This window comes from Hoplias malabaricus, unplaced genomic scaffold (genome assembly GCF_029633855.1).
Source record: "Hoplias malabaricus isolate fHopMal1 unplaced genomic scaffold, fHopMal1.hap1 H_3, whole genome shotgun sequence".
Taxonomy (NCBI): Eukaryota; Metazoa; Chordata; class Actinopteri; order Characiformes; family Erythrinidae; genus Hoplias; species Hoplias malabaricus.
This window is the reverse complement of record NW_027101326.1, coordinates 173,081-195,263: the sequence shown is the minus strand read 5'-3', so window position 1 is coordinate 195,263 and position 22,183 is coordinate 173,081. Positions and strand designations below refer to the sequence as shown.

Genomic DNA, 22,183 nt, shown 5'->3' with positions numbered 1-22,183 from the left:
TTTTTGGGCGGAAAAATCATACTCTATGAATGGGCCTTGAGGCTAGAGATATACTTACTGTTCTGCTGTACGTTTGCATAGACAACTGTCTGTAGAGTGAACACCTTGCCTATGTGATATGCTAATTGAAGGTCTCCACTAGGCAGGCCACAGAAAGGTGCGGGTAGTTGCAGACTTAGCACTGACACAGCCTTCCTTCTGAAACTTCCAGGACGTGATACTGTTTTTCACCTGCGCTGCTGCTAACGTTTAGGTGTCTACTGCACCTTGCGTTCACGTAGCATTTAATTTCTGAGGGTGTGCACAGTTAACAGCAAGTATATCTCTAGCCTAAATCAGTGCATTTACACTGCAGTGAAAAGATGAGCTTGCTTTGGAGGCGTGTTTCTAAAAGCAGAGAACATGACATTTGAAGAAACATGTACAGCTTTTGCTTCTCATCTTTGCTCTCTTCATCTGCTTTATCCTCAATCCTCTGCACACTACTTCCACATGTCTTTATAGAAAAGAATGAAAGGCTGAAAAACAATTCATCTTACACGGCTGCAGTGTAAATGCACCATTTGGTAACCTGGATTCCACAGCACAAACACTTCTTCTTCATGGCTACACTTCCCGGGACTCTAGAAGTCTCGGTTAGCAGGAACAGCTCGGCTCAGTACGCAGGAGCTCGTGGCCTTTGCTGGTGGGTTTGAGTAGCTGCTCCAGGTGGTGGGCGACTGACCCCGAGTCACTCTCAGCTTCGCAAACACACAAAAACACAGCTCACCCCTTATTGCAACCCAGAATCCGCATGGAAATGGTCAAGCACATGCTAAATGAACGCACAGATGCAATGCCACGGTTTAATCAATGAGTAATAGTGATACGTAAAAGTAGTAAAGATTGGAATCAAAAGAACATTAAGAAGAAATACTTTGGAGAAAAGCACGGATAGCTAACTCTCGGTTAGCGTATCCAGATCAGACAGTGATTACTAAATGATTCAGAGGCAAAAAACACAGTGAAATTAGCCACGTCACTGCACCGCCATACACTGACGTGCACCGAAGAGGGCGCACACGCGCGTGTATGCGTGTGCACACATGTGCGAGTCGAACATTCCTCATGTGCTAGGCCCTTCTTCATACAGTACATTAGCATGAGAATGAGACTCCTCAGGTTCAAGTAAAGCTTCACGGTGTGAATGAGGCTGAATCCACAGCAGCAGCAGCACAGCTTTTTCCGCCAGGGGCCGAACACCTGCTGCTTCCAAACAAACAACAAACTGTATGCAACTGTACTAATTAACTCAGAACCGAACAGAAGCAGCCACTCCAAAGGAAGTGTGGCGCTGTTTTTTTTTTGTTTTTGTTTTTTTGTTTTTCTTTCTTTTAAAGCAGAAGCTCACACCAAGCAGAGTGTGTGTAGGTCGGCGAGAGAATGTGACGTGCGTGTATGAAGTGTTCCTAGATGACCGGAGATGCTCCACAGTGTGGCTTATTCCAAAAAAGCATGAACATCCTGCTGTCAAAAGTATTGAAAATTACAACGCAGTTTAAGGGTTAACTTATTTAAGAGCCCTAGAACTAAAACACAGGAGCCAACACTCACGGCGTCTGCGGCGTCTTAGTGAAAGTAAGCAACATACAACTCTTAACCAGTCTGCTTCTTAACTATCAGATAATAAACATGGATTTAAAAGCAAAGAAACTACCGTTTATTATAATCACTTATAATGAGTAATACTTTTGTCTTAACTACATTTTTGCATATTTTTGAGTATTTTGTTCTTTTTCTCCTTATTTTGGATAATTGTTTAATTTTGTAAAAGATATAGTAAAGGTCCATCCTGTATATCAGATTGTAAGAAGTGTGTGTGTGTGTGTGTGTGTGTGTGCGAGTGTAGAAAGTAGAGTGTGTTATTTACATCAGAATGCTGATACGGACAGGCCCCACCCCTTATTGTTTCGGTCGATTCGGTCTTTCATTCCTCGCTGCATCCTCTGCTAATCGCACCCTTGGCCTCGGAAAAAAAGTGACACGAACGTTCTGTGAGTAAGAAACAGGGGTCACGTGAAAGTCACATGTTTGAAATTCAGTAGAAATGGGCCGCGTCGGCAGCGGAAAACAATTTTTTGCAAACGGCATCGAATGAGACCCTCTTTCGGCTGATTGCTTCGCGCCGTGCATCGTGAACAAACATGTGAGTGTGTGTATGCGGGTGTGTGAGTGTAGGATGTGGCGGAGTGAGCTGATGGACCACCACGGAGCTCGTCTTTTCCCATTATTCTTATCAGCACAGTTTAAGACCTCTGTTTCAGTTCACTCTGGAGCCGTAAGGAACGGGCTCCACGACAGTGTCTGGAGACGGTGAAGACTAAAACAATAAATAAATTAAAAGATCCCGCAATGCTGAGCTGGAAGCAGGCCAAATGCCAGACTGCCAGACATCAGGGCAGACATAAATGCTCAAATGTACCTTTAACCAGCTTTAACCAGCATTAGCAACGCACTGGTACCAGCTCTGCAATCACAATGTTATTGGTAGTGTTATTGATTACCCTGTAAGCAGAATTTTGTATTCTCTTTCATGATTGTTTCTTCACTGCACATGAGTCAAGGAGACAGAGGAAGGGAAAGAGAAGAGGAGAAAGGACGTGAGTGAGAGAAAGAAAGATGGGAGAGAGAGAGAGAGTGAGAGAAAAGGACAGAGAGAAAGAGAAAAGGGTTTGGAGAAGCTTAACAGAACTCTTACTGACTCTCCTCTCCAGCTTTTCTCAGTCTCTCCAGCTCTCCCTCTCTCTGACACTTGCCCAGATGGCCACTTGTCTAATCCCTCCATCTCTCCGCTTCCTCTTTAGCACTCTGCAGGCTGTGGAGCACATCGTGAGCTTCACAGGAAGCGGTGTGAGGCTTTTCTGAGACTGCAATCTGACTGCCGCAAAAGACACAAAGATACATGGGTAAGACCTGACCTCCGTTTTCACTTCTCCTCATTAACAATCCCATCGTTTCAACACTTTATCTCCACTCACTCCGTCCTCCTTCCTCCACCCTTCCTCTCTCTCACACGTCTGACTCAATGCTGGAGAGTTTCTCGTACACGTGGCCGTTAGTGCCGTTGAAGGGCCTGGGTGGCCCAAGGCCCAGCTTGCTGCCCGAATGCTGGTTGGGGAAACGAGAGGAGGGCAGGAAGGAGGAGAGCTGCTGCTGCTGCTGCTTCTTCATGTAGTAGCTCTTGGCTCCGTGCAGCAGGCACTGGTCGTCCCCGAAAGTGGGGATGAACGGGTTGTGATTGGTGCGGTCCGGGTAGAGAGATTTGGAGAGAGAGTAGGTTGGTCCTTCAGCCAGGCCTCTCTCCCTGAGGTCTCTCTCTCCCACAGAACGCCGGTGAGGTCCAATGTCAGCGCCCTGGTAAAGAGCGAAGGGGGATGCCGAACCTTTGCCTTGGTCACCAGGGCTGTAGAACTCTCGATCTGTCGCCACCTGGTGGTCAAACATGTGTGCAAACGGGCTGGGGCCCTCCAGATATCGCTCCTTCTCCTTCAGACTCACACTGCGAGGGGGTGGAGGCAAAGCTCCACCCATGAGATCCGCACCTCCACTCGGCCCAAGCCCCATGCCCTCCTCCCTCTGCAGGTCCATGAAAGTGTCATACGAATGCTGCCTCCGCAGAGGCTTCCCACTGAAAGCTCGCCGCCGCTGTGAAGGTGTGTGACCTCGCCCCCCCACCATCTGGTCCAAAAGATGATTGCTGTCCTCGCTGATGTCATATAGGTTGCCGGATTTTTTGCACGCCTCGCACCTCATGCACGTGGCTGAGCTAGGCCGACTGACCCCTCCCCCCAGCCCACCTCCAGATGCGCCACAACTAGCCACCCCACCCCCTCCACCACTATAGCCACCTCCCCCTGAATGAAATGCCATGCGCTTGCTTCCTGCGCTGCTAGCACGACAATTCCGGCATTCCCAATCCCCACCTCCACCTTTACTCTCCGCCTTTGTGGGTTTGCTCTTCAGGAAGTCCTCCACTGGCACTAGGCTGGAGCAAGTGGGCCCGCCCCCAACCCCAACCCCAACCCCAACCCCGACCCCGACCCCGACTCCTCCGCCCCCACTTGGCCCATCTGTCAGGTCCACATGCTCCCATTGGGGCACGCCCTCTTTGGGCCGGAATTGGTCCAGGTAGAAATCTCGTAGACTCTCTTCCTTGTCCTGGAATAGGAAGGAAGAAGAACCACCACCTCCTCCTCCTCGTAGAGGTGGGGACCCCAAGCGTTTTCCATGGTAATGGTGGCGACTGTGATGGGGTCGCCGTCGATAACCCATCTCAACATGGTCCATTTCTCTTACAAGCTCACGTCGGGACTTAGCGGACGCAGGGCGCTTCTTTAGGCTGTCCCGGTACTGCTTGCGCTTCTTGCTGTTGCCTTCCAGATTGCCGTAGGTGACAGTGTGTGTAGAAATGTCAGACACATCATCTGCACCACTACAGTAACGCTCATGACATGATGGGATGTAACCTGAGCTAGAGGCTCCGCCCTTAAATGAGAATTTCCCATAGAAATCCGATAATCCCTGCTTGAAGCCCTGGCCTGAAGACGGTGTCTGGGCTTGCAGCAGGTCAAACTTGCTCATATTCCGGTGGGTAAGGGCAGAACAAGGTTGGGTGGTGAAGATTGGTGCTACCCCTCCACCCAAACTGTCACAGTCGAACATGCCGCCTTCTAAGGAGCTGCTGGAGCCCAGGCTTGGGGGACGGGGGACAGGTGGACCAGACAGCCCCAGTGCTGACCCCGTGTGGTGGTGCAGATAATGGTCTTGGTAAAGGTTACTGTCCTTTAGGTGCAAGTTGCCAAAGGTGCGCTCCACCTCATTGATGTAGTCACTGAACATGTTGTCATCTGGCAAGTAGGGGGTCTTGCAGTCTGAGTGTCCTGCTAAGCTGCGGCGGTGCTCACTGATGTCGTAGACAGATGACTCGCGGCGAATGAAGTCCAGGGCGCTGTGGGGGGAACCGTTGACCCCAGACAGGGAAGCCATGTTCTTGGCCGTGCGGAGCAGCCGCAGGATGTTGGAGTGGGTGTTGTTCATTGTGGCAGATGGGGAATTCATTGCTGAACTCTTGTCCTCTATCTCAACGCCATGGATGCAGCTATACACCTCCTAAAACAAAGAGAAAAGCAGCAGGTCACAGACAAATCCTGTTCTTTTAAAATGATTAGAATCCCAACATAAAATTTGTGAATCAGTGTCCCCATGTGTCAAAGTGGAAACTACTTGTCAATTTAATAACTTTCCATTATGGAAAAGAATAAAATGATGGTTTTAATGCTCAGTGCTGATCATTCTTTATTTTTCCAAATGCAACATACATTAAAGGGAATATTCATGACTTTTTATAAAATTCTGAGGATGTTTCCTAGCTTTTTGCTAGCTCTCCTGCCCGTTTACATGCTCAAAACATTTCTAATGTGTTTATGAAGCTCCAGTGTCTAGTATACTAGGCTTTCTCTCTCTGCTCAAAGCAAAGAAACTAAATCTGTAGCTGTTTAAACCTCCACTGCTGATGCTAAATTTTGGAGAGCGCTAACTGCATGAAAGTAAACACAGACTCATTCATTATCTGTAACCCTTATCCAGTTCAGGGTCGCGGTGGGTCCAGAGCCTACCTGGAATCATTGGGCGCAAGGCGGGAATACACCCTGGAGGGGGCGCCAGTCCTTCACAGGGCAACACACTCACACATTCACTCACACCTATGGACACTTTTTGAGTCGCCAATCCACCTACCAACGTGTGTTTTTGGACTGTGGGAGGAAACCGGAGCACTCGGAGGAAACTCACGCGGACACAGAGAGAACACACCACACTCCTCACAGACAGTCACCCGGAGGAAACCCACGCAGACACAGGGAGAACACACCACACTCCTCACAGACAGTCACCCGGAGGAAACCCACACAGACACAGGGAGAACACACCACACTCCTCACAGACAGTCACAGGGAGGAAACCCACACAGACACAGGGAGAACACACCACACTCCTCACAGACAGTCACAGGGAGGAAACCCACACAAACACAGGGAGAACACACCAACTCCTCACCCGGAGGAAACCCACGCAGACACAGAGAGAACACACCACACTCCTCACAGACAGTCACCCGGAGGAAACCCACACAGACACAGGGAGAACACACCAACTCCTCACAGACAGTCACCAGGAGGAAACCCACTCAGACACAGGGAGAACACACCAACTCCTCACACATAGTCACCCGGAGGAAACCCACGCAGACACAGGGAGAACACACCACACTCCTCACAGACAGTCACCCGGAGGAAACCCACGCAGACACAGGGAGAACACACCACACTCCTCACAGACAGTCACCCGGAGGAAACCCACACAGACACAGGGAGAACACACCACACTCCTCACAGACAGTCACCCGGAGGAAATCGAACCCACAACCTCCAGGCCCCTGGAGCTGTGTGACTGTGACACTACCTGCTGCACCACTGTGCCGCCCCAATAAAACAACTTGAGTTACAAATGAGTTTCTCTGGTAATTCAGACAGTGAATAAACACTTACAGAGAAGTTAAACTTCAGCTATGTACAAACAACAGTCATTTTTTTCCACTCAAACATACCTTTCCTTCTTAAACGACGTGGAGCTTCTGAATGTAAACAAACCAGAGAGAACAGCACTTCCCCAGAATCATCAATACTCACTTTAATATTCACCATTATTTACAATTTTTAACAACTGTTAAAATATCTTAATTATGAATTGTTGTATGGGAAACAGAATCCAATATCCGTGGAAAGCAGCAGCGAGCCAAAAAGGCAAGAGAAATAAATGAGTTGCAGAGGGATATAAAGTGTATTGATAATAGCAGAGTCACAAAACTGTTACTGGAGGTGTGATTCTTCTAACAATCTAGGCACGGCACTCATTTGCCACCGATGATCCTGCTAAAAAACTTGTGCAAACAGGGTGATGGTATTAGTGACAAACATACGCCACGCATATGTTCATTATTGCATATGGCATTAGATAGACGCCAAAATGTTTTGTAATTGTAAACCGTAATTTGTAGATGCTCATTTAGTGGTCAGGCTTCCATAGCTCAGGAATGTATTTCTGCCACAACAATGCAAGAACACACTCATAAGAAGAAAGCTGAGACAAACATGTATAAACTACAACAAATTAATAAACTGTGAGGGGAAAAAAGGGCTAACCTATACAGAGATTTAACAAAAATAATTCAGAATTTGTGAGGCCATTGTGTGTCACCTTCAACACACCGCTAATATACCATAGTATGCACTGGGCCAGATAGTCAAGTAATATTATTCAAGTAAACTTGATAGAGGCTAACCTGCTTTGTACTCTGTAAACCCTAATGTTCAAAGTAATTAACTGGAAATAGTGATTCCAACTTAAAACATATTGAAAGTCCTGTTTGTGGTTTAAAGTAAAAATAGCTGTATAGGATGTGTGTTCGATTCCCGTTCCGGGTGACTGTCTGTGAGGAGTGTGGCGTGTTCTCCCTGTGTCTGCGTGGGTTTCCTCCGGGTGACTGTCTGTGAGGAGTGTGGCGTGTTCTCCATGTGTCTGCGTGGGTTTCCTCCAGGTGACTGTCTGTGAGGAGTGTGGTGTGTTCTCCCTGTGTCTGCGTGGGTTTCCTCCGGGTGACTGTCTGTGAGGAGTGTGGCGTGTTCTCCCTGTGTCTGCGTGGGTTTCCTCAGGGTGACTGTCTGTGAGGAGTGTGGTATGTTCTCCCTGTGTCTGTGTGGGTTTCCTCCGGGTGACTGTCTGTGAGGAGTGTGGTGTGTTCTCCCTGTGTCTGCGTGGATTTCCTCCGGGTGACTGTCTGTGAGGAGTGTGGTGTGTTCTCCCTGTGTCTGCGTGGATTTCCTCCGGGTGACTGTCTGTGAGGAGTGTGGTGTGTTCTCCCTGTGTCTGCGTGGGTTTCCTCAGGGTGACTGTCTGTGAGGAGTGTGGTGTGTTCTCCCTGTGTCTGCGTGGGTTTCCTCCGGGTGACTGTCTGTGAGGAATGTGGTGTGTTCTCCGCAGACCAAAAACGTAAAAGTGTCAATAGGTGTGAGTGTGTGGTGCCCAGTGATGGACTCGCGCCTGGGTTACAGACAATGAATGAATCCATTTATGATTAGGTTAGAAGGACGTAATTGCCATAAATGAATTAGTAGACACTTAAAGTGTATCAGTTCCCTTAATATTTTTAACTTCTGCTAATTCAGGCGTACAGTGTACCCTCCACTATACAAAGCTAACAAAACAATACTTAGTTACTACAGACGTTCTCTTCTTTGTGGCACCCAAGCTACATGAAGAGCAAGGTTTCAAAGCAGCAGCACCCTCTCTCGAATATTTAACCAAAGCAAAAGGGCATATTGCCTACAGTTAGTGTGAAAGTAAAGCCCAGTGGGAACCCCCAGGCCCTTCTTGGCCTTCAAAGAAGCACTACTAATATTTTGGATCTAAAAACTAATCATTTTTTTTTGTATTTTCATATAACAGAATAATTTTTCATTTTTCTATTAAAATATCACTGCTTACGGTTGGAAATCAAGGACATAGCCCATAAGAGTCCATGGTGACATATGTCACAAACACTTTATGAGGTCTGGGCAGTTCCCTACACAACTTTTTCCTTAACTTTATATGACGATGTCCCTAAGTTGAATCCTGGATGGAAAAAAATGACAGTTTGTGAATTTGAGTGTGACCTCATTTACAGAATGGTGGTTTGCCTGGTGAGTACAAAGAGACCATAGAAATACACATCTGAATGCACAGTTCCTAAACTGTGTGTTGCAATAATTTAAAAAGGAATTGAATGTGTTAATAAGCTGTCTGTCACACAGCTCCAGGGGCCTGGAGGTTGTGAGTTCGATTCCTGCCACGGGTGACTGTCTGTGAGGAGTGTGGTGTGTTCTCCCTGTGTCTGCATGGGTTTCCTCTGGGTGCTCCGGTTTCCACCCACAGTCCAAAAACACACGTTGGTAGGTGGATTGGTGACTCAAAAGTGTCCGTAGGTGTGAGTGTGTGAGTGAATGTGTGAGTGTGTGTGTTGCCCTGTGAAGGACTGGCGCCCCCTCCAGGGTGTATTCCCACCTTGCGCCCAATGATTCCAGGAAGGCTCTGGACCCACCGTGACCCTGAACTGGATAAGGGTTACAGATAATGAATGAATGAATGAATAATTATATCCTAGGTTGGTTGCCTTATATAGAAAACTGAGTTAAACTCAAAATACTGCTGTTGATGGAAATGTCCATGTAAAATGTTCATGTATATTACCAAAATGTGTGTTTATGTGTGTGTTCTTGTGAAGAAGTGTTAGTCTAAGCGTGGATGTTGTCAGCAAAGCAAACAGTGTGAGTTTGCCACTCATTATTTGAGCAGGATGTGTAGATGCTAATAGCTTTGGCCTGAGGGCTAGCAACCAAATCCAGGGGGGATCATTCAGAAACCAACACACACGCGTACACACACCTAAACGCAGAACCCACACAACACATACATGAAACAGAATCACCAGCAAAACCATTATAAATTGTCCTATTTACCCACATTACTGCTACAAGCAGCACATGTGCACAGATAGAAATGATACGATATAAATGCTCTTTTCTAACAGCACTATACTCAGAGTAAATCTGTTTGATTTCACACTGCTGTACCTCTCTGTGCTTCACAATGCATGGGTTTCATCTCTTTCAAGTGCCACAAACCGTGGGCTTTGAGGTTCTACAGTCAGGAAAAAAAGCCCTCGGGGCTCGTTGTGTTTGTCTCATATAAAGAACTGAATGTTTTGTAAAACACACACATATGAAGATACGTGAATCTCCACTGAAAGTGTCCTGCAATGGCTGCATACACCTTTGGAGCAGTGGGTAAGAGGGAAAGAAGCAGCACACACTATGAAGAAAACAAATATGGGAGAAACAGAGAGATGGCAAGACATTGCAAGCGAGCATATGGTCACAGAATAAGTGGTGGTAGAAAAAATTAAAGGCCTGAATTAAAATCACACAATAGCAGCCAGTTGCTAACAAGCTAACCATAAGTTTGAGCATTAGTTAAGCTGTTAAGTCCATCCTAAACTTTATACTGAGAGTAGTTCGTTTAAAACTAGTGACAGCCAGAATTCCTGTTGCAACACAGAGCCTTACGGTACATCTTAGCTAGCAGTGCATAAATAATGGTAAGATTAGGGCTGTCCCAAATACCATTTTTAGGGCTTCAGAGCTTCGGCCGGGATATTCTGTGAATATTCAAATATTTGGGGAGTGGGGTGTTGTATATTGTTGTCATTAACAAAATCAGCTTCCTACCCTTGCTTTAAAATCCTTATCTCCAGGCTTCACTCGCTAGCCTGCTATGCTAACTAGCTCGCTAACCATGAGCACAGAGTATACACAGTTTAAAGGCTAAGCACCACTTAATGGACCTCCATGAATATTCCACATTATTGTAGTTACTGACAGATATAAGTATGAATTAAAATGAAAATAGCAGCTTAATTTACTTTAAAACTGACAATTTTATTAAATTGACGGAAAAACCTGAGCTCTCTACGGAAATTCTCGAACGCGACCGTGACGTCACTGGTGGACAACAGCCGAACAACGCCGCGGTAAAACACCGTTATGACTGACTGTTATGACAGTATCTAGCTAAATAACCAACATTATTCATGACAATAGCCTAGCAACAAGCTAAACTCAAATGTAGAGGTACCGTTATTCTTGTAAATGTGATCGAAGTCGAACTCGAATTCATCCGACAAGACAAGTCAAGCTAACGTTAACTAACACCAACTAAAACAGGCGAAGTGAGTGTCCTTACCCTGTTTACCTCCATGTTACAGAGGCTCTTGAACACCTTTCGTTGGTGTCCTTACATGCCCATATTGTTGGAAAAGCGCCAGTGAAATGAGCTACAGATAACGGAGTGAGCGGAGGGTCCTGTCCAAAGTGCCCGTTTAAAGTGGACAAATTTAGTCCATTTTCTGGATATTTTGGGATCTTTGGGCCATTTGTTCACAGATGTCCCACTGTACATTGAATGATTGCAGCCAAAAACAACACACCTTTTCCTCATTTTGCATTAAATTAAGTGCAGCTTCTAGAGTGTTGTCCACCATCTACGTCACAGGCAAGACGCCTATTAGAGTTTCCCAACACCGTTGGGGGGGGGGGGTCATTTCTTGTTCTGTGTACTCTATTCCCCCCACATTTCACCCGGTTCTTTAATGGTCAAGACCACCACAGAGCAGGTGTAATCTGGGTTGTGGATCATTCTCCGTACTGCATTGACATTGACATAGTGGTGATGTGTTAATGTGTGTTGTGTTGATACAAATGTATGCTCTGTGGTGGTCTTGTAGGGGCCCCATTGAAGAACAGGGTGCAGGGGGCAAACAATGCATACAGAGCATATGGCCTCCAGTCTGTAATTGTAGATCAACTGGAAAACCTTCAACAGTCAAACCCTGAATATTACAGAACTGAACACCAACACCTTAAAGCACTGAAACCCACAACCAACAGCTTTTAACATGAATACTCTACATTACTCAACACACAAACCATAAATCACTGAATACCACACTCTACATTAGATAAAATCCTATGCCTCCAATGCCTCCAGCATTTAACCCTCAAATTCTAAAGCAGCCAGTCCCATACTGTAAGATTTACAAGCTGCCGAACACATGCTATGACGTAATACACAGCACAAATGTAAATAATGCATTCGCTGCCACAAATGACATGCTACATTTAACACCTAGTACACATGTCTGTGTGTCTACATATGTGTCTACATATGTGTGTGTGTGTGTGTGTGTGTGTGTGTGTGTGTGTGTGTGTGTGTGTGAGTATAACTCACCCTGCTGATGGTGAATGTCAGTCCTGGTTTTCCAGAACACACTCCCATGCAGCAGAAGCGTAGCTGCCAGTAGAAGAGATGCTCAGCGATGAAGGTGATGAGGGACAGGGCCATGGCGGCCCCCAGCATGTAGAAAACTCCAGCCATGTTATCCACATCCAGTTGACTGCTCATTACCTCATTCTTCTCATGATGACAGATACCTGTCAGCCAAAGGGCTTCCAACTCCTCCATCTCACCTGACAAACGCACACACACACACACACACACAAAAAGCATTATACCCTGGGTGTGTTCATATGAAGCCAAGTGACAACAAATTTGGAGTACAGTAGTGAGGAAAGGAAAGGAAAGGAGAGGAAAAGGACAGGAAATAAAATGGAAAGGAATAGGAAATAGGAAATGTAAATAAGAAAATGAACAGAAAGTAAGGAAAGTAAAGGAGATGTTAAACCAGGAAAAAGTAAAGTGTGCATTTAATACTTCCAAAGTTGTGTTCTGTTTGTGTTTTATAATGTAGCTTAGCACATTTACCCCCCACCCCCGCCCCCCCTTCAATGTTCTTTCTCTTTGTGTAATGTGTGTGTGTGAATGCTTGTATGTGAGGATGTGTGAGTATGTTTGTGTGTGTGTGTGTGTGTGAATGCTTGTATGTGAGGGCGTGTTAGTATGTTTGTGTGTGTGTGTGTGTGTGTGAATGCTTGTATGTGAGGGTGTGTGAGTATGTTTGTTTGTGTGTGTGTGTGTGTGTGAATGGTCGTATGTGACGGTGTGTGAGTATGTTTGTGTGTGTGTGTGTGTGTGTGTGTGTGTGTGTGTGAATGCTTGTATGTGAGGGTGTGTGAGTATGTTTGTGTGAGTGTGTGTGTGTGTGAATGCTTGTATGTGAGGGTGTGTGAGTATGTTTGTTTGTGTGTGTGTGTGTGTGTGAATGGTCGTATGTGAGGGTGTGTTAGTATGTTTGTGTGTGTGTGTGTGTGTGTGTGTGTGTGAATGCTTGTATGTGAGGGTGTGTGAGTATGTTTGTGTGTGTGTGTGTGTGTGTGAATGGTCGTATGTGAGGGTGTGTTAGTATGTTTGTGTGTGTGTGTGTGTGTGTGTGTGAATGCTTGTATGTGAGGGTGTGTGAGTATGTTTGTGTGTGTGTGTGTGTGTGTGAATGCTTGTATGTGAGGGCGTGTGAGTATGTTTGTGTGTGTGTGTGTGTGTGTGTGAATGCTTGTATGTGAGGGTGTGTGAGTATGTTTGTTTGTGTGTGTGTGTGTGTGTGTGTGAATGCTTGTATGTGAGGGTGTGTGAGTATGTTTGTGTGTGTGTGTGTGTGTGTGTGTGTGAATGCTTGTATGTGAGGGCGTGTGAGTATGTTTGTGTGTGTGTGTGTGTGTGTGAATGCTTGTATGTGAGGGTGTGTGAGTATGTTTGTTTGTGTGTGTGTGTGTGTGTGAATGGTCGTATGTGAGGGTGTGTTAGTATGTTTGTGTGTGTGTGTGTGTGTGTGTGTGTGTGAATGCTTGTATGTGAGGGTGTGTGAGTATGTTTGTGTGTGTGTGTGTGTGTGTGAATGCTTGTATGTGAGGGTGTGTGAGTATGTTTGTGTGTGTGTGTGTGTGTGTGTGAATGCTTGTATGTGAGGGCGTGTTAGTATGTTTGTGTGTGTGTGTGTGTGTGTGTGAATGCTTGTATGTGAGGGTGTGTGAGTATGTTTGTGTGTGTGTGTGTGTGTGTGTGTGTGTGAATGCTTGTATGTGAGGGTGTGTGAGTATGTTTGTGTGTGTGTGTGTGTGTGAATGGTCGTATGTGAGGGCGTGTTAGTATGTTTGTGTGTGTGTGTGTGTGTGTGAATGCTTGTATGTGAGGGTGTGTGAGTATGTTTGTGTGTGTGTGTGTGTGTGAATGGTCGTATGTGAGGGCGTGTTAGTATGTTTGTGTGTGTGTGTGTGTGAATGCTTGTATGTGAGGGCGTGTGAGTGTGTGTGTGTGTGTGTGTGTGTGTGTGACTATGTGTGACTTAGCTGGGTAGGTGTTGATATACCGCTATATCAGTTCCTGTATCTGGGCCACAGGACTGTGTGTGTGTGTGTGTGTGTCTGACTGTGCTAAAATGACATTGAAATCCAGAGAGAACTGAGGAGCTACTCACTAACTCACTCTCTCCCTCTTTCTCACACACACACACACAGAAATGAATGTATGTAAACACAAACATACCCTCATACCTAAAGAGATCACTACAAGCCAATGTGCTGGAAAGATGTTCAAACTAGGTCAGTGCTGTCGACAGCTGACACAGTGCAGCATGAATACTGATAACACACTGACTGAAGATCCTCCAAATCCTCCAAAGCCATAAACATCATTTAATGCATATGACTTTTCACAGTTTATTTCACACAGATTTTAATCTACGTTTAAAAAAACAGCCCTTAAATGTACGTTGTGGACCTAAGTGACCTGAAGCGTTCTGAACACAACAGCAGAGGCAGCAGTCGTGCTGTAAACGTTTCCGCTCTTCATCAAACATATTTGGTTAATTTTCTAATTTAACGCATCCTCTACAGACCACAACCTCGCTGTTCATTTGCAGAATACAAAGATCAAATTTAGCCTGAGTCTGAGCTGTGTGTCATGACTCTCTTCTGTGCTGTGTTTATGCTTTTCGCTGAGGATGTGTGAACATACGTACTTTCTTTTAGAATAAGAACCAGAACACATTGTTTCGTGGAACCAACGAATGCTCAGAGCTCATAGAAGGAGCCCATGGAAGTGTTTGTGTGGAAGAATGGGCCGAAATCACACCTGAGCAAGGCATGCGACTAGTTTCTCCATAGAGGAGGTGTCCTGAAGCTGTCACCAACAAAGTATTCACTTAATTTCAGTAAGTGTGTTCAATACTGTTTCCCTGTCACTTCTCATTATTACACATAACGTAATTTATGGACAACTATGGTTTTATTTCTCTGCATGTGTGGATCGGACGGACGTGTTCAACACTTACTTCACCTGCTATATACCCAGTAAACATTTAGTCGTTGATTCAACGTTGAAATGACGTAATGACTGTCGTCTAATCAACGTTCTCTTAAGGTTGAAAATGAAAGTTGAAAAAACGTCCAAACACAGACATTGAAAAGACGACTATTAGACGTATTTTGGACGTCCATTGACGTTATTAATTGGTCCCGAAATAAATTACTTGTATAAAACGCATTTTGGACGTCCACTGACGTTATCGATTGGTCACCACTTAACTAACTTATTAAGATGGATTTTGGACGTCCATTGACGTTTAAAATATGTCCTTGACGGACAGACTACTTTTAGACCTATTTTGAACGTCCAGGGACGTTCCTTGTTTACTGGTGGTTTACAAATGGTTTGAGAAAGATAAAATGTAATGTTTAGTTTCAGCAAACTTCACTCGTGTATTTGTGGCATTTATTATCAGCTAAATAAAAAATAGTCTATATAAATATTAGAATATAGAGTGTTTTCTACTATTTTACAGCTTCTATATTCTCCAAAGAAAAGCATAGACCAATAGAATGGGATGTTCAGGAACAGCTGCACATGAGTCTAAGGTCTCACTGAGTAGTGCCATGCATTCAACCCTTACTGACCGCCTTTAAAAACTGTGATTTTAAATTTTGCTTCTAATATTTAGCTTGTAGTAGTATTACTTGATTCTCTCTCTCTCTCTCTTTCTCTCTAACTCTCTCTCTCTCTAGAATTTCTTACTAATACAGAATTCAATTTTAACATACTTAAAGTCTGTGGGCATAAAGTTTGCAACACTTTATTCCTTTATTTTATTGTCTGTAACCACTTGTCCAATTCAGGGTCCAACCCGGAATTATTGGGTGCAAGGCAACAACACACCTTGGAGGGGGTTGTTCCAGTCCTTCACAGGGTGACACACACACACACATTCACTCACACCTACGGGCACTTTTTGAGTCACCAATCCACCTACCAATGTGTGTTTTTGGAGCGTGGGAGGAAACCCACGCAGACACAGGGAGAACACACCACACTCCTCACAGACAGTCACCCGGAGGAAACCCACGCAGACACAGAGAGAACACACCACACTCCTCACAGACAGTCACCCGGAGGAAACCCACGCAGACACAGAGAGAACACACCACACTCCTCACAGACAGTCACCCGGAGGAAACCCACGCAGACACAGGGTGAACACACCACACTCCTCACAGACAGTCACCCGGAGGAAACCCACACAGACACAGGGAGAACACACCACACTCCTCACAGACAGTCACCCGGAGCGGGAATTGAACCCTCCAGGTCCCTGGAGCTGTGTGACTGCGACACTACCTGCTGCGCCACCGTGCCGCCCGTGAAACAAACACTCTAACATAAATTTAATTACTAATGTTTGTATTTATAGATAATTAGATAAGTCATACTAACTAGTTCAATCTCTTTAGATCTAGTTTTATAATGTGCCTAAAAATGTAACACACTAGCAAGTACCCACAGGTAACAGCATGTCCTTAAAGTCAGTAATCAAAAATAAACTATTTTTAATCTTTCAGTATTAAACAACAACATTCAGCCAGCCCTGCTTTTCTGTGGATTTCCTACAGACAATATTAACGATATAAAAACAAACACACATACACCAACAAGCACACACTCACACACACACACACACACACACACACACACACACACACACACACACAAACTTGCCTCATTTCAGTCTCTACTGCAGTGGCCTACATTGCACTTGTACCTTTATGGGGATAGAAATGTTGAGAACTGGGCGGCACAGTGGTGCAGCAGGTAGTGTCGCAGTCACACAGCTCCAAGGTCTTGAAGGTAGTGTGTTCAAGTCCCACTCCGGGTGACTGTCTGTGAGGAGTGTGGTGTGTTCTCCCTGTGTCTGCGTGGGTTTCCTCCGGGTGCTCCGGTTTCCTCCCACAGTCCAAAAACACACGTTGGTAGGTGAATTGATGACTCAAAAGTGTCCGTAGGTGTGTGTGTGTGAGTGAATGTGTGTGTGTGTGTTGCCCTGTGAAGGACTGGCGCCCCCTCCAGGGTGTATTCCCGCCTTGCGCCCAATGATTCCAGGTAGGCTCTGGACCCACCGTGACCCTGAACTGGATAAGGGTTACAGATAATGAATGAATGATAAATGAATGGATGTTTGTTTCACCAATATCTATAAACTCTCATTGTCACAGTTCAGTGTTATTTTTAATTATAGTTGATAAATACAGATCTCTATTAATTTTAATAGAATATAAGAAGTTCATGCAATAGGGGTGTTCATGAGAAATAAACTCGAAATATGAACAATATGTTTACGAAAAAAGTGCATTATTATTGTGTGTGTGTGTGTGTGTGTGTGTGTACCCACCATCTCCAAACAGCTGTAGGATGGCCAGATCTACATGTCTTTTCCAGCCTGAATCTTTCTGGATGGCGATGCCGTAGCCTGTGGAGGCAAAAACTTTCCCTGAGCCAATCGTCACTAGCTTACAGCCTTCATCTCTCCCAGCCATGTAGTTCAGTACAGCAGCGTCATAGATAAACGCATCCAGCTTCCTGAGACACACACACACACACACAGATATACAGCCAACAATGATCAACCCTCCTCTATATTCGTTGTACTTCCAAAGTATATTAAATGACAGCATGTAAATAGTGAGTGTTAATGTAAATGAAGTAAAAACTATGGCAAAGAACAGAAACCAGTCTGAAACCATTTCAAAACAAAATTATACACGAGAATAGAGATAGTTTTAACTGCACAAACTCTCAGTAAGATTTGGAAAAGCTTAAAGACGCGCTTGTCTCTCGTCCTCTGAAGGAGCAGCTGGGGTTATTGCATAACAATAGTTGCTGATGCAGTGGCTGTTAACTCATTGATATGAACGGTAAATAGAACGTACAGAGCTCAGACTGCAAGGGTTCCTTCCACTTTGGGTGGATGTCTAAGAGCGAGTGGCGTTAATGTCATGATTTTGTGGTTTCATATTGATACAAATATAAATATATCCTCAACCTTAATCTTTAATAAGGTCAGTGAATATTAACAATTATATAATCACATTTAAGTGGTGCAGCAAAAAAAATAAGAAATAGCTTGAATTTTCAGCGTAAACATCAGTGGATTAACAACGAAGGAACTGCAGCAGTTATTTTTCTCTTTCTCTGTCTGAATGTTATTCTCTCATTTGGATGCAGTGTGATGGTTTGTTTTCTAATGAATCTCCTGCTGGCACCAACAGAGTCAGTCGCACTAACAGCAGCAGAGCAACATTCACACCACCAGTGTTTAGCATCAGTCTCTTTATGCTGTGGGCAACTCTTAAGTGTAAGACTGGAAGAGTGCTTTCATGTGTGTGTGTGTGTGTGTGTGTGTTGGTCCTGACCCGGCCTTCAGGCTCTGTAAAGCTTCATCCACATTGCGCTGGTGAAATTTAACCATGTAGGAGTGCATCTCTTTATAGTTATTGCGGATATTCCTCTCTGTGCTGCCATTAGGGACCGTTCCAAAGCGGAACGGTGGGGAGAAGTCATTAGGCCTTTGGAACTGTGGGTAGAGAGAGAGAGAGAGAGAGAGAGAGAGAGAGAGAGAGAGTGTTAAGAGAAGGTGTAAATGTCAAGTCACCATTAACTGAGTGAGCACAAGCTTAACATGCGTTATATACCTTTGCTCACCCAGAATTTCTTCTGAAATCAAGGGTATTAACAGGTAGAGTGCCCCTGCGGTGGAGCATTTCTGGGAGGACTTGATTGCACTCAGCCACAGAAATGGTAGTGAGGTCAGACACTGACGGGGGATGATTAATTCTGGATCACAGATGCCACTTCAGCTCATTACAAACATATTGGATGGTGCTCCATCACCATCAGTGAATGCTTCTCCACTGCTCCACAGCCCAGTGCCGTGGGGGCGGGGCTTATACTCAGGTGCCCTTGTTTCTCTTCTCATGCCTATAAGCCTTTTGTTTCAGTTTTCTATGAAAGTTATTTCTTTTGGTTATTATTTGAAATGTTTAGGGACTGTTTCTATAAAAGCCTCAGTTTAGGACACGTGTTGATTAAGCAGTTTCTTAAATGCAGCCGCTACAGACAGATACCCACAAGCCCTTCTGTTGTAATCTAATACTGAGCGCATGTGGCAACGGTAAATAGGATGTTTAGTGAAGAATAATGATTGGTTTGTGGGATTAATCACAAGGTCATTAATCATGTGCATCCCAGCATTTAACAACACCTCCACCACCAAAGGAAGGGAGGATCCACATCACTTTGCATCTGCATACTTGTTGTGGAGCCACTGTTGTGAACCCCTCAAAACAGGTTAAGAATCCCAGATTTACCTCTAAAGCTCAAACATATCTGTACGACCCTGAATGTAGACTGCCATTTAGAGTACATGCCTTGCTTGGTCCAGATTTTCTGACTTCACTTTGGTCTGAATAAAGAAATAGCACGTGTACGGTGTCTCGGACCACGGTCCACACAAAAGGACATCAGTTTGGCCGGAGTGAAAGAGCTGGACTCGGTCCAGATCAAAGTGACCCAAGGTTTGGTTTGTGTACCAAGTGAAAACACTTTAATTGAATGGTTCATACGTTCCTTCCAATTACAGGCACTATTATTTAGACAGCTGGACGTGACCAAGCAAATTACTTCACAAAAAAACCCCAAAAACCTCATGTAAAACCTTTAATTTAGCTGTAAATACATTACCATAACCATACCATGATGCCCTAAGTGAAAACCGCATGACTAGTGAACATTGAAATGTGCTTTACATAAATGTTTTATAATCAGAGTTTTACACATGAAGGAAAATAAAATATGGCACCTGTCTTTCTCCCGTGTCCCACAATGGCTCTCTGACCATAGTAAACATAAATAAAAGCTAAAATCCCAATGACACACTAGAACACTACATAATAATAATAGAAAATATAGCCACAAGCGGCAATTCCCGGGGTCCAAGCATTTTAATAATAATAATAATACATTATATTTTTTCAAGAACAAGATATGGGATTAGAATGTCACTCAGAAGTGTAGAGGGTGAAGGCAGGTGTGGTTTGGGAAACAGCATCAATCAGTCAGAGCAACGAGATCAGTCATTTATGGTGGAACTGAAAATGACATTAGGAGCTGCTAAATAAGAAGGCTAAACATTTCATGTCATCGCTGTTCAATTAAAAACATTTATCTCACATAATACTAACTTTACACGAGAAGGAAAAACCTTATTAACTTTCAATGGAAGTCAATGTAAACAGATTTTATTCGAACACCAACATTTCTATTGGTCCATTCATCATGAAATTTTCACACAATGCGAAGGGCTGTTGTACCATGGAGTAATCTAAAAATACACAAAATTGGAGATACTCGCATTTTTAATTGGACAGTGACGATATGTAAGTAATGTGTTTATGTTTTACAAGAGATGTATCTTGATAATAATAGTAGTAGTAAGTATTAAATTGTAGAAATCAATCTATTCATTCATATTTTTGGCTACTTGCAGATGCAGCCCTCTACCAACCAATCAAAGTCAAGTATGGGGAGATGCAGCCCATGTAAAGAATATAAAAAAAAGATACCGAACAGATTATTTAGTCTGTTTGCTACATTGCAGCATAAAACGAAATAAAATGTATACATCATCATCATCTTCTTCTTCTTTGCTGCTTAATCCGTTTCAGTGTCGCGGTCAAATATATACATTCATTTATATTATATAATATATATATATATCATTCATTGTCTGTAACCAGTTCTCCAATTCAGGGTTGCGGTGGGTCTGGAGCCTACCTGGAATCACTAAGCGCAAGGCAGGAAAACACCCTGAAGGGGGCGCCAGTCCTTCACAGGGCAACACGCACTCACACACGGACAATTTTTGAGTCGCCAGTCCGTGGGATGAAACTGAAGCACACGGAGGAAACCCACACAGACACTGAGAGAACACACCACACTCCTCACAGATAGTCACCCGGAGTGGGACTCGAAACCCCAACCCCATATCCCTGGAGCTGTGTGACTGAGACACTACCTGCTGCACCACCGTGACACTCCCAAATTTATACAATGTAACAAAATTAAAATCTTTGTTTGAACCTTGGTCCAGACTTTCATGTCAACACCCTTTAAAGGGCTTTGAACAAAACCCTGCCTGTTAGACTGATCAAAATTCTAAACTGCTTATCCTTGCAAACCAGAACTGCCCAAAAACCAAGGAAACTCTCTTTAATGCTTAAAGAATTATTTCTAATTAGAAATCAAATCATTACTGTGTAGGTGAGTCTCGTCTTTAGTACTGGGACCATTATCCTTCAGTCTCTTCTTAGTACTGATCAGATTCTTTGACAGATTAAGCTGGTTTTCCCACTTGTGCGATTCAAAACCAGTCACACAGTCAGATCCCACAGGTAGGACATGTAAATTATGCACAAGAACAAGCACTAAATTTATATTGTTATGAGAGACATATGAATGACCCAATTAGCATAATTTGTATTAAGTCAGTAGCCATGTTGCCATGCAGCTGTCAAATTAAATTCAAGCTAATTACTAAAATGTCCAAACAAAGTCTGTGAATGAGGCTGCGATTATTTTTGTTGTTGTTGTTGTGTTTTGTTTTTTTTAAATCCGTTTTTGTCTAAAGCATAATACACATGTATAAAATCACTAGGACATTTACATATACCCGTTAATGCCAGGATAAATTATCCTTGATCTTTTGTTTAATTTAATGGCTGCATGTCATATTATAAAATTCATTTAATTCATTCATTATCTGTAAGCGCTTATCCAGTTCAGGGCCGCGGTGGGTCCAGAGCCTACCTGGAATCATTGGGCGCAAGGCGGGAATACACCCTGGAGGGGGTGCCAGTCCTTCACAGGGCAACACAGACACACACACATTCACTCACACACTCACAGACACAGGGAGAACACACCACACTCCTCACAGACAGTCACCCAGAGGAAACCCAAACAGACACAGAGAGAACACACCACACTCTTCACAGACAGTCACCCGGAGGAAACCCATGCAGACACAGGGAGAACACACCACACTCCTCACAGTCAGTCCCCCAGAGGAAACCCACGCAGACACAGGGAGAACACACCACACTCCTCACAGACAGTCACCTGGAGGAAACCCACACAGACACAGAGAGAACACACCACACTCCTCACAGACAGTCACCCGGAGGAAACCCACACAGACACAGGGAGAACACACCAC

The 22,183-nt window shown here is 44.4% G+C and overlaps 1 protein-coding gene across 1 annotated transcript in view; it reads right to left on the bottom strand.

Moving 5' to 3' along the window:
• Positions 1–1,934: 1,934 nt before the first annotated feature.
• LOC136686048 (glutamate receptor ionotropic, NMDA 2B-like) overlaps positions 1,935–22,183 on the bottom strand; it is a 173,468-nt gene continuing 153,219 nt past the window's right edge. The window contains exons 15-18 of the mRNA XM_066659530.1: positions 18,324–18,484; positions 17,303–17,490; positions 11,920–12,158; positions 1,935–5,148 (exon numbers count right to left, since the gene is read on the bottom strand). Coding sequence (XP_066515627.1) covers positions 3,049–5,148; positions 11,920–12,158; positions 17,303–17,490; positions 18,324–18,484 — 2,688 coding nt within the window. The 3' untranslated portion in view covers positions 1,935–3,048. The remainder of the gene's footprint in view (positions 5,149–11,919; positions 12,159–17,302; positions 17,491–18,323; positions 18,485–22,183) is intronic.